At 52.6% G+C, this 18,903-nt stretch overlaps 1 protein-coding gene across 9 annotated transcripts in view; it reads right to left on the bottom strand.

Annotated features, from left to right (window-relative positions):
* Scn5a (sodium voltage-gated channel alpha subunit 5) overlaps window positions 1–18,903 on the bottom strand; it is a 94,143-nt gene that overhangs the window by 51,582 nt on the left and 23,658 nt on the right. For 5 of the 9 annotated variants that reach the window (XM_023702228.1, XM_023702227.1, XM_004642155.2 and 2 more), the window contains exons 5-12: window positions 18,085–18,213; window positions 11,682–11,773; window positions 8,783–9,013; window positions 7,301–7,364; window positions 6,076–6,217; window positions 5,428–5,625; window positions 4,216–4,395; window positions 3,317–3,676 (exon numbers count right to left, since the gene is read on the bottom strand). In XM_023702228.1, the coding sequence (XP_023557996.1) occupies window positions 3,317–3,676; window positions 4,216–4,395; window positions 5,428–5,625; window positions 6,076–6,217; window positions 7,301–7,364; window positions 8,783–9,013; window positions 11,682–11,773; window positions 18,085–18,213 (1,396 nt within the window). Of the gene's footprint in view, window positions 1–3,316; window positions 3,677–4,215; window positions 4,396–5,427; window positions 5,626–6,075; window positions 6,218–7,300; window positions 7,365–8,782; window positions 9,014–10,055; window positions 10,260–11,681; window positions 11,774–11,902; window positions 11,995–18,084; window positions 18,214–18,903 lie in introns of those variants that run through there. The other 4 variants (XM_004642154.2, XM_004642159.2, XM_023702226.1 and 1 more) reach the window with 2 other exon arrangements.

The raw sequence follows: 18,903 nt of genomic DNA on the forward strand, positions 1-18,903 counted from the left end.
AGAGGAGAGAATGGCTATTCAGTGTGTTCTCCCCACTCCCATCTGGCCCTCCAGGTTTAGGCGCTGTTGTAAGCTGGGGGACAAAGGACCTCTGCAGCCATTCAGCCCAAAGCAGATACTGTGCAGGTGGACTTGCGGCTCATCTAGCTCTTCCTGCCCTGTCAGGTAGACCAGATGTCCTCTGCAAGCCGACACAGACACGGGCTGCTGGGTCTGGTGGAGGCGGGAAGGCATTCCTGGGGGCCTGCAGCCTGCTAATCTCCCTGACTTTTCAAATGTCACCATCTTGGTCAATAATGCCTTTAACTTTGCAAATGACCTGGCCTTGGCCTGCTAATCCCTTTAAGGTTATGAATGGACCATACAGAAGTGAGAAGGGCTGAAGTCAGAGTTCCTGGTAATGAAGTGTTTGAACTTGCATTCCTCCTGCCATGCGCAGCACAATCAGATGATTTTCTGCCTAATGAGATTAGGAAATTCTATTAGCACTCCTGGCTGCTGACCTGCTCCCCAGCAGCAGCTCCAGAGCAGACTAGCTTGGTTCAGTGTTCCTGGAAACTAGAGAGTCACCCTGCAGGTGACAGGTCTGTTCCTCGATGAGAAAATGTCCTCCCTTCACGCCCTGCTCCAGAGGACACAAGGGCCCTGATAGCTGGCAATGCCCCAGTATCTTGAAAATCTGTCTTCAAAAACATCACCATAGCTCAGAACTGGAATATGAGGCGAGTTTCAGTGTCAGCGCTGGCCTGTCTTAACTCACCTTACTGCTGTCTACTGATGTATCACTTTCACTGCCACTTTATAGATGAGGAAACTGAGGTCCAAGGAGGTTGGGTTAATGGTACAGAGTCCCACAGCTGCAGTGAGCCCCTGGGGACACCTGAGACCATGGGCTCTGCCTGCCTGACCGAGCCTTCCCTCAGGTGCAGCTTTTCCTGGGGGCGCTGCTCTGGGGCTGGGCTAAATGTGGGGTCAGTAAGGTCATGCGACAGCTGCCTGGGCAGTCACTGGGCTTCACCAGCCTACTGAATGATCAAAGCTCTGGCTGCCTCTCACAGCCGAGGCAGGCCCATGCTATCGCCTTTCTGACACTAACTCCGACTCCTTTTCACTCACTCTGTGCCAGCTATGCTGACCACTTGGCTCAGAGGCCCAGGTAGTGCCAGCCATGGTGGCACAAGTCTATAATTCCAGCCTTCAGGAGGCTGAGGCAGAGGGATCAAGAGCTTGAGGCCAGCCTGGGCCACATGATGAGGCCCTGGCTCAAAAAATCAAACCAAGGTTCCCAAAATTCAAAGACCCAATCCAAAAATGGGCATCTGAGATGAATACACACTTCCCAGAGGAAAAAATACAAATGGCAAATAAATATGTGAAAAAATGTTCAATAACACTGGTTATTTGAGAGATGAAAATTAAACCAACACAGATTCCTTCTCCAGAAAGAATGGCTATCATAAAGAAATCAACTAATAACAAACGCTGGAGAGGCTGTGGGGGAAAAGGAGCCCTTCTCCTCAGTTGGTGGGAGTGTAAACTGTACAACCACTGTGAGAATCAGAGGGGAAGAGTCCTCAAAAAACTAGAATTAGAGGTCCCTTTCAATCCCATTCTGGGGATTTTTCCAGAAGAATTAAAAACATCTAAACACAGTGATATATGTACACCCATATTTATAGCAGCAGAATTTTTCATAGCTAAACCTTAGAAACAACCCAAATGCCCATCAACTGAGGAATGGATAAAAAAGAGATAGTCTTGGGGGCTGGTGAGATGGCTCAGTGGTCTAAAGCACCTACTTAGAACAAGCTTGGCAAAGCACATGGACCGCAGTTCAATTCCCCAGCACCACATGCCAGCCAGCCCCACCCTCTGGTGGGCTGAGTTGCCCACACACAAATAAATAAATAAATTAAATAAATTAAAAAAAAAGATGTAGACTTTTATACAATGGAGTACTACTCAGCTATAAAGAAAGACAAACTCAAGGCATTTATAGGTAAATGGATGCAACTACAGGCTATACTCATAAGTGAAGTAAATCAGATCCACGTGTAAAGATCGTATTGTCTCTCTAGTGTAAGAAACTGAAAGAGTAAATAAAATCTGAAAGGTAGATAGATAGAGTAAAGAAACCACTCAAAAGGAATGAACAATTAGGATGAGGGAAAGGAGAAAAGAAAGGAAAAAAAGAAGGGGGGAAATCATGTATTACATATACACAGGACAGCTAAGATGACTGCACTACTAATTTCTATTGGTTTTTTTGAAGGTAGCAGTTAATGCTTAGAATTTTTATTTTGACCAATTTTATGTGCTTATATCGGGTTACCTGAGCAACTGCACTGAAGACAACAATGTGCAATACAACAACCAGTGTTGAATACCTAGCATTGGTTTCTTGAGATTGTGTATCATTTCTAATGTCTTATCTATTATCTTTCTATTCTCTTTAAAAAAAATAACCAAACCAAACAGAACCAAACCGAACAGAACTGAACCAAACCAAACTAAACTAAACCAAAGGATAGGCATGCTTTTGCTTTTGCACACACTGTTCTCTATGCCTAAAATAAGCATACTAACAATGGCAGTGACAGCTGTCACTAGGCTGTTTGAACAACTCTGACACATCATGCACATCCTCAGTCCCTTACCCTGGGGAGGCCAGTCACCTTGGCATAGTCCTGAGTTGGGCATTTTCCACCCATTTCACAGATGAGAGGCTTGAGGTGCGTTATCCTCCTAGTTTCAGAAAGCAGCCTGGCTCCTATCTGCCTTCCATCTTTGTTCACAGTTCTGTAATGAGTGGGGATTCCTTCTCTCCTTTCTCTTGTTCCCTCCCCCACAGCACGTCTTACCTGGGCTGGCACCAAGTCACAGCTGGCACAGGACTCGACTGTTTCTAACTCAGTCAGTAGTTGTTGCCCAGACTCCTTCACATCCCCTCGCTGCCTGGGCACGTTCTCCCAGGCCCCCTGGGGTGCCGTCCAGGAGCCTGCACAGCACAGGGCCTTGGGGACATGAGACGTTACCATGGCATCTCGGGCCCTGTGCCTCCACAGCCATGAACCTTTAGCTACCGCCAGATTTATGCCCACCGCACACCTCATACACCTTCATACACACATTGTTTCTTACTTCTGGTTTTCTCTCTCTACCTCCATTAGCAGGGCCGCTCCAGGAAGCCAAGGTTTGTTGATAGCGCAGCACATAATAGGTGCTCAGTTATCTGGCTAGGATTTCAGACCTGGCGCTGACACCCAGGTAGGGAGCCCACGTGTCCCCTGGAGCCCACACCACGAGGCTGGCTCACCGTGTCTGGGGGGTGCTCCAGCATCCCAGGGCGGAGCAGGTGGCTCCCTGGAGATGTGGCCTCCGCATCACCTGCCCCCAGCAAGGAGACCACCCCGTTGCAGTCCACAGTACTGTTTCTCTTGCTGTTGAGGTTGTGGCTAGGAGCAGAGGCCCCAGGACCAGGCTGTCCCTGGGCACTTGGCCGGCGCAGTGGCCAGGGTACTAGCAGAGATGTGCGGTGGCTCTCACTGTCCCCAGCCGTGCTGTTCTCATCATCTGCAAAGTCGGTCTCAGAGCCCAGGTCTCGTCGGCGAAAGGTGAAAATGCTCCCTCGACTGGAGCGTGGCTTCACTGACATCCTGCTGAGGCTGAGGTGATTCTGAGGGTACAGGGGGCAGGGGCGACATGACCAAGTAGTTTTGGGCCCAGCCCAACCTCTTGGAGCATTGAGGGCCTCTCTCCCAGTGATGCAGGAACTGAGTGGGTGGAGCAAGTGGGAGGGGGTTTCCTCCATCTTCTGGCATCTCAAGTCCATGCCTCTGGAGCTTTGACCCTCAGTTATCTTGGCCTTGAGGCCAGGCGGGGTAGGGGGAAGCACAGGCCCTTCATCACAGACAGGTCTGGCCTGAGTAGGACCTGAGTACCCAGCCAGCCCCTGGGCTCATATGTCCTTGGGCTCATGGGATGTCCTGAGCCCCAGCCTCCATTCTGTGGGCTCCCTCAGGTTGAGAGTATCATCACACCCAAACCCATCCTTCCCCTCCACTCCAAGAAAACATGAGAAATAGGTGGCCTGGGAGGGGCTCAAAGATGCCTTCACTGGAGGGCAAACTTTGGGGCTACCACCATGGGCCTGGTACTATGGGCTGTGTGTTCCAGGCCCACCCTGAGAAGGCCAAGATCACATCTGGGGGTTACCATTGCTCTGGGACCATCTTCTGAGTCAGACTTGGGAAACCGTTCATCTCCACACTCCTCTGTTCCTGAAGACATTCGTTTTCTCCTCTTGCTCCCTCTCTCATGGTTGGTTACTGGGGCCAAAGGAGACATCTCCATGGAGCTGCGGGACACAGTATCCACACCCCTGATGGTGAGGGCCTGGAAGAAGGAGAGGAAGCGATATCTCAGTCATGGAGAGATTAGGCAAGCCAGGTCATTGCCAGTGGTCCATTTTAGCCCATCAGTAAGTGACTTGCACATAACTCAAAATGAGGGCATTACGAAGACAATCTTAGAATTCTGCTTTTTTTATTTTTATTTTTATTTTTTTGGCAGAACTGGGGATTGAACTCAGGCCCTTGTGCTTGCTAGGGAAGCGCTTATTCCACTGAGCCATCTCCCCGGCCCAGAATTCTGCTTTGAGAAAGATCAAGATTGGAGGAATGGAAGAGTGGCTGAAATGGTAGCTTCTGGAAGAAAGGAGCGTGTAAGGCAGGGTGTGGATGAGCAGGGAAACAGCAGAACCAGAGGCTCAGCTGAGCAGAAGGTACTGGAGCAGGTGGCATGGAACACTGGGGAAAGCCTACAGCCTACAGTCTGGCTTCCAGTTGCAGGCTCTGAAATAGCATCCAGTGCCCACCATGTCAGGGGCTATGGGTGGCCACAGCAGCACGGTCAATGCCTCTTTTGTGAGTTGGCTCAGGTCTCCAACCTGGAAGTTTCCTTCCTACTATGCCAGAAGGGATCCCTTGAGCAAGGGAAACTACCCATGGATACACCAACGTCTCTTATCTTGCATGTACTCACAAGGACTACCTTTACTGGGAATTATCTCCTTCGCCCAGCATGTGACATTTTTACCCAGCTGGCACCTTTCTCACCTGGAAGACATATGGACCACAGGGAACAACTTTACTGTGCATATACCACACTGAAGGGCCCACCTGAGCCCACATTACCCTTACTTTTACCTACGGGGACCTCACTGACAGGCACTGTCTTTAGCCAGCAGGTTCTAGATCTTTTACCCTGAAGATGCCATATTCATATAAAATGTCTTTATCCAGAAGACAACATCCTTACCCAGCATGCACCATTCACTGGCTTTGTTCAATGTGCACCACACCTCCAGGCACCCACAGTCAGATGAAGGGTTGGCCTAAAGGCTTCTTGTCCATGCTGTTCACCTACCTCATGCTCTTTCTTGAGCATCTCCATGGCCTCCTGAAAGCGCTTCTCTTTCTCCTCAGTCTCCGCAATAGTGGCTTGGTTTTGTTCCTCATAGGCCATAGCAACCACAGCCAGGATCAGGTTTACCAGGTAGAAGGAGCCCAAGAAGATGACAAGCATGAAAAATATCATGTAGATCTTCCCTGCAGATCTCAGGGTCTGGTGGAGCAAGGGAACAGAGGTCATCTTCCCTGGGTCAGGTCACCAGTATGGCCACGCCAGAGCCAAACCCTGGCCAGAGGGGCAGGGCATGGGGTATAGCTCATAGAGAGGGCTGTGTGCCAACCAACAGAGGACAATGGCCTAGGCACAGGGCAGTGTCCCACTCGAGGGAGGCAGATGTCTCACTAGCTTGGGAGCTGTTGTGCCCACAGTGGAGCACATTCCCCACTCACAGAGCAGAGAGCTCCTATATGACACAAAAGGATGGGTACATGGTCACCAGAGAGAAGAAGTTTCTCACTGAATTCCTCTCTCTCAGACCAAGAGCCTTGGGCCCTTGTTCCTTGTAAAGCTCTCACCGGTGGGGAGCTTCCAGGGCTACTTCTGCTGAGCCTAGGCCTGGAGCCCATGCCTGGAAGCCCTCTGCTTGCCTGGGAACACACATACCTGCTGGTAGAGGCGCTCCCAGCAGTCCTGTGTCATCAGGCGGAAGAGTGCGAGGAAGGCCCAGGCAAAGGAGTCGAAGCTGGTGTAGCCGTGGTCAGGGTTATCACCTGCCTTTAGGCATCGGTAGCCCTCGGGACATGTCCTGTAGGCAGACATTCACGCTCTATCTCATGCTATAAGGAGTCCGCTGCCCTTGGGACCTCACTGGGCCTGGCTTATCTCCCCGGGAAGCCTGAGCATAGGCCCCATGGCTGAGACCTGGAGTATATGCTACGGCTACCATTCAAGACTCTATCTTCTTCCTTTCTCTCCCTACTTATAGCCTACAAGGCTTGTATCCAAAACATACCTGGCCACTGCCTGAGTTGTTTCACCCCACAGACAGGAAGTCCACAGAGCTGGCCCATGCTCCTTCCTCTGCCTGTGTACCTCATAGGGAGCTGCGGGGCCATGGGTGGAGGGGGTGATCCTGCCAGTGAAGGCTGGGCTTAGCGGTGTCTGGAGAGTGGGCCTGTCTGCATCTCCACATGGAGCCCTGTGTTGGTGGGGCAGAGCTGTCACTTGTGGAGCTGGAGGTATGTGCGAGGGGGCGCCTGACAAGTGGGAGGATGTGGTTGAGGGGCTTCTGTGTCTTGCTAATGCCCTAAGACCTTTCAGCCAGTCTCTTTAGCAATGAGCTCTGGAACTTTGTACCCCGATGTTCAAAGAGAGCTCCACAGCATCCCCGCCCACGGGTGAGCCCAAGTCCCTCTGCTGAATAGCACACTCACCCTGCACAGAGCCCTGGAAACTATACACAGAGACCAGGCAGTTCAAGGACCACTGTTAGGCTGCAGGTCCTTCCTGCTTGGCCTGAGAAGAGTCTGGAGGCTGATGGAGGGGGCAAAGGTTCACATGGAAGGGTGTGGCCCTGGGGAGATGCCACTACAGAATAGAGTGGTGCCAATGGGGGCCCATAGGGCACCCTGCCTGAGGCCAAGTTCCAACCTGTCTTCAGGGCTCTGCGGGCGCTCCCTGCTGATCCTTCTCTGACTGCCCCCCTAATCCCCCCCTTTTTTTAACCACTATGTCTGCTGTGGAGTAGGGGAGCTGCCAAGGTGCTGGCAGGAAGAAAGATAGGGGGACTCGGTGTCCCTAGGGCTGGGCCATAAAGAGAAAGTACAGTCATCTGGGAAAGCAGCTGGGATGGCTGGCAGCAGTGTCCCAGGTGGTGCATGCCACCTACCCAGCATCCGAGCTGTTCCCGCACAGCAGCACATCGGAGGTGCCATTCTTGAGCAGGTAATTAGCTGTAAGAGAAACAGTGATCCTTCAGGGAAGGGAATGTGGCCCTGCTTCCTAGGGTTCCCAGCCCACAAACAGGGCCTTGGTGAGGATTGTAGGTGGTTGCTTCTTTTCCTAGCCAACTGCTCTGACCCCCACCTGCTGTTGAGGTAGGCCTCTGCCACTCTGGCGGCTTCCCTGGGCTCCCTTCTACGCCTCCACAGCCATTCTGCTGCTGGCGTCCCTCATGCTCTCAGAACACACAAGAAGCCCTGGACAGGGGCCTCACCTGTCCCTACAGGGAGCTTCCACACCCTGCCCTGAGCCACATGGGACCAGGCAAGGCCAAGAGGAAAGCCCAGCCAGGCAGCAAGGGTCTGGACAGCGTTCTAGCTTGGCTGCTGAGTCACTGCATGGCCTTGGAGGTCTTACTGCCCAGCTCTAGATTCACTCTTATTACATAAAATGGTACAGGAGATGCCTGTCACAATTACCATGGCAACACTGCTCTGTTTATACAGGGCTAGGGCTGGGCCAGGTGAGATGTGGGATACCTGCTCTGTCCTTTCCTCTCTGGGGCCACTGCCAGTCGCCATCCTTAACCATCACCTCCCTTTGTCTTAGCAGCAAGTCTCAGACCATGGCCCCTCAACCAACTGCTTCCTGAGTGCCAGCCAGACCTGCAGATGTAGGAACTGGGCCTGACCCTGGCAGTCTGTCTCTGGGGCCCTCTAAGTAGCTCTGGAGTTCAGTGAAGTTGTACAGCCACTGCTATGAGGCCACAGCGGAATCACAAGCATGCTCTCTCACTGATCTTCTGTCTGCTCCTGTTGTGCTGAGCAGTGTGCCAGTGTCCACAGTGTGCTGACCTCAGAACGGCCCTAGTGCCTCATGGCCTGGTGGCTAGCCTTGCCCCTCTGTCTGCCTTCCATCTAGGAGGATGATGCTACCCAAGAGAGGTGGTGGGCACTAGCCTGAAGAATGCAGGTGTGAGCCTCTCAGTGAGGTGCAGGGCTCACATGCTGCATAGCCAGAGTGGGTCCAACCTCTCCCCCATGGTTCTGGGGCACACATGCATGGAATGAGCATCTTGGAAAGAACACTGATGCCAACCAGGAAACCACCAGGCCAAAAGGGGGGACACTGTTCTGCAGCCTCCCCAGGGACCCCAGCGCTGCATCATGCCCTTTCACTGTGTGATGCTCCCCTGCAGGTGGCCTGATTTCTTCCCTGGACCAGCACTCTTGGCCTACCTGTGAACACTGCCCCAGCCATCTAACCTCATTCTTCCTGTCCTTCACACATGGCATCTCTACCTGGCCCAGTCCTCTAGCTGACTCTCAGATGCCTGACACACAGCTGTAGCCTAAACAGGGGCAGCCCCAGAGGTCTGGAGGACAATGTCCAGCCCCAATGGTCTTATAGCTACAGAGTGGGTCTGCACCTGAATCATTGAGGTAGTGGTCCAATGACTTCCAGACCAGGCCTTCGGCCTCCACAGAGCCATTGGTGTCACTGAGCATCGTGAAGTTGCGCACACACTTGTGCCTCAGGTTGCCCATGAAGAGCTGCAGGCCAATAAGCGCAAAGACACTGAGGCAGAAGACGGTGAGAACCATCACGTCAGCCAGCTTCTTCACAGACTGGATCAAGGCCCCCACGATGGTCTTCAGGCCTGGCAAAGGCAAGAGGGGGCATGAGGTCACCCACAGTCTCCTGGGGGCATGCTCTCATGGGTCACCTAAAGTCACCACCAGGTCTCCCTGAGGTCCTGTGCTGAGCTGGGTGGGGCCTGCAAGGGCAACCATGAGATGGGACCACAGTGATGGAGGCTTCTTTGGCCTTCTCGGCCTCTTTCCTCAGGTTGTCCTGATGCCTAGGCCAGCCTGGCTTGGCATTTCTGAAAGCTCTGGTCCTCTTTACTTGCCACCAGCCAAATGCAGAAATGGTACAGAGAGTGCTGTTTTATTGAGGAAACACACTCAAAGCTGGCCCCATCTGGCTGGTGCCAGCTTTTCAACGTAGCCCATGGGAAAGGAGACCGAGGCTCAGGTCTACTCCAGGTTAGTGCAGGGGCTTCAGTCTTGATCCTGCCATGGCAGAGACCAGATCTTCCTGGCAGCAGGATCTCCTGACTCAGTGGTCGGGGAAGCTCTCTTTGGTGGCATGAGAATTTTGAGTATTTGGAGGAAACTAAGGGACCCAGGGTCTGGGGTTGGGCTCAGGCTGTGTGCTGAGGACCTGAGGGAGAGTGTGGTAGGGCTGTGGTGGGCGATGTCTTAAGGGGTTGTTCTAGCTTAGGCCCTGGGCAGGGAAGGGGTGCACCTGTACATCATTTGTTTTCTCTCTCAGGGACCCTCCCACCCTTCCCCTCTCCAAAGCTGTGAACGGTTAGTTGCATGACCCAGCTCCCAGCGGAAGCCAGCACCCCACAGCAGGGTGACAGAAAAGCACACGTGGACACATCCAGTACGACTCTTAGCTGCTGTCCTAGGACAAATGCGAGCAGAGCACCCAAGCAGCAGGAGTGAGGGGCTCCTCTGCCAGAAGCAGGGCTTCACCCATCCCCCAAGCATCTAGATCTCAGATTAAGCTCTGTCCATCCATTGTCCAGCCAGCTAATATGTTAGGAGCACCTGTGGCTACTGTGATGGCAGTGCAGAAACTGGGAGGCAGCGATGGGCAGATTCAGGACAGGGAGAGGATGGGCTCCTCACTGCGTCACAACCGCTGCTGCTGCCCAGGGCTCAGACACTCAGCACCTGGTGGAAATCATCCTGGCAGATGTTGGCGACTGCTGGGGCTGTGGGTAGGCCTTCCAGGTGTCTGGGCATAGAGGGGGTGGTTGCTGCTGGTGTGATGTGCTGTAGTGGAGAAGCTCTGGGACCTCTGGGGCACGCCTCAGGGATGCTGCCCATCCTGTGTCTTGTGGAGAACAGAATGTGCCTTTTTGTAACTTCTGTGGTCAGTGTGTCTATCTCTTGGGGTGGGGGGTGTGCTTGCGAGGCTGTCCTTTGGACCCTGGAGGATACACTGTGAGGCTTCTCAACAAGGCCAAGTGACACCTGTTGAAGGGCAGTGGCTTCAAGGGAGTGGCTGAAGTCTGATTGTACTCTGGCCCTCTTCACAGGGGTCTGGGTCACTCAGGAGGAGCTGAGGGGAAGTGGCCTCATGGGTGCACAGGCCAGGAGGAGCACCCTGATGGGCTCCAACTAAAAAATAACTAATCCCCCTGCGCTCCCCCCCAAAAATAAAAAATAAGTAACCCAGTCAAAGATTCCTGACTCCCCAAGAGTGGTGACGGTAAGCACAGGGCATGGTCCTGGGAACCACTAGCTTCCGAAAGCAGGAGCAGATCGATCACTGGGTTTAGCGAGCCCTTCCCCTGGCCCTGACACCTCCCTGAAATCTGTCTCTAGCTGACTTAACCTCCCCAGTTCCAAGTGTGACTCATTTCGAGAAGAAGCTGGTGGGCACTGTCCCTCCAGAGCAAGTTCCTCAGAATAGGGGACCTCAGGCTTTGGATCACTTCAGTCTGCGGAGACTGGCTGGCGCTATGTGGTAAATGTGCTGGGTGGCTCTTGACTTGAGACCCAGTACATCACACAACAGGGCTCTGAGGTCTTTGTGAATCTTTTGAGAGCTTTCCTGGATGGATGAGTGGAGCACAGCCACACGGGCTCAGAAGATTGCACAGGGATAGCTGCCAACATCTGTCAAGGAGGATTTCTTCCTGAGGCTACCATGCATGGGTCGCTAAACCTCTACCGCACCATGCAGCGAGGGCTGTTAGACACCAAGGCCCAATGATGCCTGTCCACAGAGTACGCTCCATTCTGCAGAAGGGGGCTGAGGTTCTGCAGTACCCAGTTCACCTGAGGGGCACAAGGCTGGCATGGGGCACTTAGTCAGAAAATAACTGTGCTGGAGTTTCCTTTTTGGATCTCAGTGTCTGTGGGTTCCCTCAAATTTGGTCTTTTTTTGTTTCCTGACTAAAGGATGTCACTCAGGCTAAAGCAGCACACGTCCAAACTTTTAACTATGCAAGCAGCTGTGTCTAGCTGCAAAAGAAATTCACTATTTTGGGAAGAATTTGGGTTCAACGCAAGCCTTTTTATGGGTGCTCTGTGCCCACTAGTGTCTGAGAGCAGGCCTGGCTGGGTGGGCAGCCTGAAGCCCATTCTGAGGCTCTGGGGGCAGAAGCACCTACCACCTCGAGCTCTGGGAAAGGTATTCTGATGACAGGCACATTCAGAGGGCTTCCTGGGGGTAGCCTTGGCTCCCAGGTGGCTGGAAAGGCCCAGGCATGGCCCTCCAGCCTTGGCGTTTAACCTGATTTTCACCTGAAATGACTGATATAGTTTTCAGGGCCCGGAGGACTCGGAAGGTGCGTAAGGCTGAGACATTGCCCAGGTCCACAAATTCAGTTGTATATCTGTAACAAGGGAAATTTACACACAAGACAGTGACAAGACGCCAATAGGAGACACAAGGTCAGGAGAGGGGGAGACAGAGAGAGAGTCACTTGTAGCTGAGATCTGAGAAGCAAACCTGGACATCTTACCTGGGATAACTGAAATAGTTTTTAGAGCTCTCAGGACTCTGAAAGTTCGAAGAGCCGACAAATTGCCTAGTTTTATATTTTCTGATACATACCTGCAGAATCAAACCACAGTTATTGGGAATTACAAAGTAGAACCTCAGTCTGCCCTCCCCAGCCAACCCTCTCCCTTCTCCCTGACCACAGTGGGCTGTGGAACACTTAGACCCTTCCGGGGGCTTTCTTCCTGACTGAGCTTCTGCTGACCTAGGATCTCAGCATGGCTGCCTTGAGTACACTCACACCGCAAATCTCCAAATGCCTCTCTCTGTTATCATCCCATGAACAACCAGCACTAGGAGACAACTACTCTGCTGCCTTCTCTAGGTCTGTGAGACACAAAGCCATGCAACAAGGTCTGTAGCTTGGGACAAATCAGAGTGAACATGGGAACTCTTTTCCAGGAGGTGGAGTTGGAAGCGAGCTGTTTTCTCACGCTAGCTTGCCTCTGCCTCTTCTGTGGTCTTTTCCTAGTGAGGTCATGTGGGCTCAGAAGATTGCCGAGGTACAGCTGCCAACATCTGCTATGGAGGACTTCTTCCTGAGGCTACTAGGGGAACCTGAAACCCCAGCTGAGCCCACCATAGTAACCCATTTGTTCCTCCCAACCACAAATCTCTTCATAGAGGAGGGTCAGGCGACCCTGAAGTCACAGACTGGAGGTGGCATGAGTAGTCAATGGAAAAAACACAGTCCCCAAAATACAAGCATTTAAAAATAAAAGGGGGGCGGTGACCCTCACACCTGTTCCTCAACTGCTCATAGGCAATGCCAACCTGAGAGAAAGAAGCAGAGTAAGAGTCCTCTTGCTGACAAGCCCAGACTTATCTGTGGGTCCTGGTGTCCTTTAGGGACACAGTGACTTCAAGAGAGAACAGCTCTTCTTGGGGTCTGTCCCACACAGGTCTGAGGGATGCTTGTCAGGGGTGAGTGGCTGTGAGGCTCCCATCTAGAACCTGGGTGCTTGTCCATCTCTGGCCTTCACAGGCACAGGAGGCACTGGTCTCTGTTGGTCAGGGACCCAGCCATATAGAATGTAAGGTCACACAGTAGACAGGCCACATGACCACAAGGAAGCGTGAGAGGTGGACAGATAGTGTGTGACTGAGGCCACTGGGGCAGTGGCTAATGACCTGTGATATTTAACTAAAGACTTCACATCCAAGGTGTCTGACATTTAGCTGAAGATATTCAATGTTAACAAAGGATGACAAACGCAGGATGTCTGGTGTTGAACCAAGGGTGTCTGACCCAGGTGTCTGAGTGATGTCAGGCTACAAAGCCTGCCCTGCAGAGCCAGGCAAGTATCAAGAGGGGGAAGAGAGGGCAGCCACACTCGCTCTGCCAAGTGCCTAGACCTCTAGTCCCCTCTGCTCTGCTCAGAGCTTCTGAATTTCTCTTTGGGCTGTCAAAGGGATTCAGTGTTCCAGGGTCAGCAGGTCCAGCCTGGCCCAGATCTGACACCAGTGTTCTCCTCCACCTATGAGCCCATCTGTCCCAGGGTAATGTGTGAGCCTGTTCTCTTCCTTACTCACACAGCCCTGCAGAGATGGGCAGGAGGCAGATGTCTCCCAGCTACACCGCTACACCAGACTCTTTCTCTTCTGTGGTTTCTAATCTACTCCTTGGACTCACTTCAGCTTGCAAAATCTTGACCAGCAGAAGTCATTTATTTCCCTTGTTCTGGCCCATATGTTTCTGTTAATTTGATACAAGCTCCTTCTCAACTTTTGATAGCAATTCCATTTGCCTGGTAGTTTAAAGCCACAGGCCTTGGCCCCACATTTCCATCCAGACAGGGGGCTGCCACGGGACTATGTGGATGAGCTGGAATGCTGCCATGTTGGAAGGAAGCCATAGCAGCTACAGTTCTAGCCCATTTTAGGCACTGGGTCGTTTCCTGGCTGCTGGTCTAGGTGTGGCCTGGGATAACACCTGCCCTCAGGACACTGGATTCAAGGTTGTCCCTGCAATCAGAAAGTAGCACCCTGCTGGTCAGAGAAGAAACCAACTACCTACACTTCTCTCCTCCTGCCCCTAACATACCTGGTCTGTTCCCTGTGTCTCCAGTGAAGACTGCCTATCCTTTCCTGCCCCACCTTCAGGGTCCTCTTCCTCAGTAGGTCATGTGGGCACAGAGAAGCCAGGATATTCAGCTGACAAGGGTGAACTAGTGACCAAGTAGGGAGGATTCATCTGCAATCCTAGCAGGCCTGGAGCCCGAACAAGTAACTAGGAACAGAGCAAGTGCAGGTGCTTATGCTTGTATGGAGAGCAATTATGGCTTGTAGGAAGTTTTCAAAGGAGGAACTAGGGCTGGGTCTGGGACAGGTGGGGTCGCTGCTTGTGTCACTCGGCCCAGGACTTGGCATCTGGCTGTGCCTCTGGTTGAGACCCTTGCCCCACTCTGGAGCCACTCTTGGGAACTCTGAATGTGAGGGGACAGAAGCAATGCTCTGTATAACACAGGGCCAGCCTCAGGCTGCAAAATGCTCCTCCAAGCCAGCCCACTGTTTTGCTATGAACAAGCAGCTGGCCAGAGGCAGGTAGCTGGAATGGGACCACTGGCCCTGTCAGAGGGTAGTGGGTAAGAAGCACACCAGGTCACACTGGCCCAGCATGGGGCGGGGAAGCCTTTCTGGAGACCAAAGAAGCATGCAGAAGGAAGGATGCTGGCCTTCTTCCTCCTTTACCCTCATTTTTAATGGTGAAGCCCACATTGTTAGCTGTGGTGGTGACTGCCACCCCTCCTCTCAGCCCTCCCTACTTCCCCTCCAGGCTTGGTTTCCATAACAACCCCAGAAGGTGGGAGGCTGTGCTAACTAGCAGGTAATGCCCAGATTGGGGTGGGGGAGCTCAGGAAGAGGTCCAGCTCAAGGGCTGCAAACTGAGCTTGGCAGGCACCAGGGAACTCCTGCCACAATCTTCAAATTGGTAGGGTGGGGCATCAGGCCAAAACCTAGTCAGGAACATCAGATTTGGGATATCTCTCCCATCCAGACCATGGCTACAAATTAAGTCCCCTGGTTTTAGCCCCAGGATTGCTGCTGATGCATTTTACAATGTTGGGCATGTGGCTGTGACTCTTTGAGCCTCAGTCTCTCCATCTGTACAATGGAGGGTAGGTGGGGAATTTCACTGAGTTGAATTTTTCTGCTATCCAAGACCCTTCTGATCATCCTAGAAGCCCCATATTATTGAGCCATTTCATCTAAAGTGAAAGACATTTTGGAGGCAGTAATTAACTGGCTTTCATAAGGCAGAATCACTGCCAGTTAGAGCTGCAGGGTTGGTCCACCAAGCACATAAAAGCTGACATTCCAGCGGGTTCGTGCAGCCCTACGGAAAATGATTGTGCTATTTCTGTGAGATACTTGGAAACGTGATGATTATCTGAGCCACCGAGGTCCTGTTCTGCTTTGTCACGCCTGGTTCTGACATAGAGAAGAAGCAAATAGAATTGGTGAGGAAGGCACACCTGCCTTGTGCTTCCGAGCAGAAGTGGTTCCCTGTGGGATCCCACTGGGAATGAAACCGGGATTCTCCCAGGAGACAGGCAGGGCTGGAGGACTTGCTAAGGACTGAGATCACACAGAGCATCTCCTTTAGGCCGGGCTGAGCTCAGTCACAGTTTGGCTTATGAAAATTTCTTGTTCTTGCTGCAGCACCAGGATGGGGAGGTAGGAAAGGCTCAGGCAGGTGCTTTCCCCTCTCCTGCCCAAACCCGCCTTGGTTCTGTGCCGTCTAGCCCTCAGGACCCTGTGCTTCACTTTGGGCCCCCAGGTCAGGGACACTCCTTAGCTGAAGCTCAGCCTGGCAACTGTACTCCACTCCCAAGTCAGTGCAATTTCCAGCCCAACACTTCCCCCTTAAACTTCAGACATGCCTCCCCACTCTGTCTTACTGATGATCTTGCTTTTTATTTTACAGAGAAAATAGGAGCAATCAGAAGAGAAATTCTTCTCTCATCATCAACCCTACCACTCTACCTCCATCTCCACCGGAAATTCTGTCCTCCCTGTGCCGAAGGTCGGCTCACCTCCTTGGCACTGGGTTTCCAGGCCTTTAGAAGGCTGGAGCTTATTCCTGCTCCCCTCCCCCATTCCTGCTTGTCTACATCTTCAGAGTCCCCTCTCCACCGCACTCTGCACCAGCCTCCTTGTATGCCTCCCCTTAATCCATATTTGTTTCTGGCTACGGTGCCATTTTCAGTCCTGTTTTGCAGCAACCCCATAAAAATAGATGTGTACACTTTTATACCCCCTGCCAACCTTCTCTTGTCAAAGTAATAATGACCTTCTCCAATCCAACAGTCCATCATTAGTCTTTACCTTTCTTAACCTCTTCCTGGTGTGTTGCAAGTAAAATCACTCCTCGACTGGTTTTTCAGATACTAGCTTCCCCTACTGCCCATCACTGGCCAGTTCTCACCAGTCTCCTTTGTTCAGTCCTCCTCCTCTTTCCTGCCTTGAGATGCTGGGGTGTCCCTGGCCACATGTACTCCTATGTGATCTCACCTGGTCTCCTGGTTCTAGATACGATCTGTGCTCTCATGCCTTCTGGTTGAACCTCTACCTTGGACTTCTTCCTTCAAGACTGGGATATCGAGCTGTCCTCTCAGTAGCTCACCCTGGACCCTTCCAAGCCCAACACTTTCCAAAGCAGACCTCTGACTCCCTTCAGCCCACAGCCAGTGCCACTCTACAGTTGCCCATTTCATCAAATGCTAACCAGCAGCCCTACCTACAAAATACATCTAGCTGGACCAGGATGCTCCTTTTCCACTTGGACCCTGGTTCTAGCTGCTGTCCTTTCTCCTAGTTACCAAAATAGCCTGCCTGCTGCTGTCTGTGCCAGCACCTGCCCTCCTCTCAGCAGTGCGGAGGCCTCTACAGTTCTGCCTGCCAGCTTCCCCCATGGCTCCCATCACACCAGGTTCTTACCATAACCTACGGCAAGAACATGATCTGTCTCTCATCTCACCACTTTGCGACTTTACCTGCCAACCTTCTTTCCATGCTCTCTGAGCTTCACCCAGCGCTACCTACAGTCTACACTGGCTTTTGGGAAAGCACTCTTGTGTTCTTGATCCTCATTTTTCCCACCTGTAAAGTAGAGGGCTGGAGTAAGCCACAAACAGCACATGTAGAAAGAGGTTCTGATGCATTTTCTAACCACCCGGCTCTCCACCTGGTCTGATGGCACCTCACTGGCAGAGTCCAGCTTCCCTGATTTAGCTTCTCTCCCCACAGTGTGGCTGAACTCTGGACTGCTCACATCTGGGGTTTAATAAAGACTGCAGTGAACAAGTGGATGTGTTGATTTCAAGACCCTTAGAAAGTGGGAGCTAAGCTGAGTCCCTCCTCAGAACTAGTGCATGACAGGCCCACCCTGTTCACTGGAGCCCAGCATCTGATCTCTGACACATGGGGCTGTGCACCTCTTCAACACAGCCCCTCTGCAACAGGGCTCTTGGTCAGGGAGCGATGCCTCAGCTGGGCCGATGCACACCTGTTCATTCACTTTCCGATGGTTTCCTTGCACACCCCTGGCATCAGATTTTTGGCAGTAAAATGGGGCCAAGTACCCACTTCCCACCAGCCCCTCACTGATGGGAAGATTCACTGGATTGGGTGGAGGACAGGCGCCTTACAATGTGCCAAATACAGGGCCTCTGGAGGCGGAGAGCAGATGCTCTAGTCTACCCGGCTCAAGCTTCTGGGGGTGCCTGAACACTTCCAGGCTCCTTTACTGCAATTTCTTTCCCAATCACCTTGGAATCCAGGTCACTGCCCCCCTGTAGGCCAGGTATTGGGGGCTGTAATATTCATTTCTCTTGGCAGGAAGCTCACAAGATGCTAAAGCAGAATCTTAATGATGTCCCTTGAGCACAGGGCTTCCATGGGCCCAGATGAACCAGGGGGCCTGATCACTGGTGGCCATGTGAGCTACATGCACCTGCCTCTCCCCATCAGGGCCTCCCTTTGGTCTTCCTTTGGCCACAGCAGCAGGGTGGGTGCTCCGCAGCCTGGATGCAGAGGTGACTACAGCAGGGAAGCCAAGGCTGAGACTGGGGAGCAAGCCCCCCAGTGTGGCCTGGCATGGCACAGCCATGTAGAACACGATGCAGTGAGCAACACACTTACGCCATGACGATCACACTGAAGTCCAACCAGTTCCATGGGTCCCGGAGGAAGGTGAATGCGTGCAGGCAGAAGCCTCGAGCCAGAATCTTGACCAGAGACTCAAAGGTGTAAATGGCAGTGAAGGTGTACCTGGGGAGGAGAGGTCGGTGGGGTTGGCATGGAGCTTACCTGGCTCCTCACATGTGCGAGGCCCCTGCAGCTCCCACACCAAAGGGCTATCACACCAGCTCTCTGCAGTGGCCCACAGCAGAGCTGGAGTCGGGGGCTATAGCTCTCTCCCAAATACGTGGCTCCATGGTCTAGTCTCCCATTTGTTAAACTGTGAGCCTGCCATGTGTCCAGTGACCTCTCCATTTCTCTTGCTTGGGTAGGTGAGAAGACTCCTACCTATCTCTTCCCCCAGCCCTGGGGTCCATGTGCCTGTGCATGGGCCACTGGTTCTGAGTCACTGAGTCCCATAGAAAGAGAGTCCCTGCTCCTTCCCCAGGCATCGGGCACTCCAGGCAGGCATGGAGGCTAGGGTTCCCTTACCTGCCTACAGGGTAGGTAGTTCAGCTGCCCAGCCTGCAGGGTGGTGGTTCTAATGCATGAGGCTGGCTGGGGGCTGTCCTGCTGGGAGCAGCCCAAGGAATCAAAAATATTGGATACTGGGTCTGCCTAACAGGGCTGGCAGTTGATAGGACCACATCCCAGTCTTGAAAGCGCCAGACAGTCGCGTATACACACCACCAGTGTTATTTGAATGTGCAGGGCAAGCTGGAAAGTTACTTCTATACAATAGGCTGCTGGACATTCTGTTGTCTCTCCAGGAGCCCAGGC

Source organism: Octodon degus, unplaced genomic scaffold, assembly GCF_000260255.1.
Source record: "Octodon degus isolate 3935 unplaced genomic scaffold, OctDeg1.0 scaffold00147, whole genome shotgun sequence".
In the NCBI taxonomy this organism is placed as follows: Eukaryota; Metazoa; Chordata; class Mammalia; order Rodentia; family Octodontidae; genus Octodon; species Octodon degus.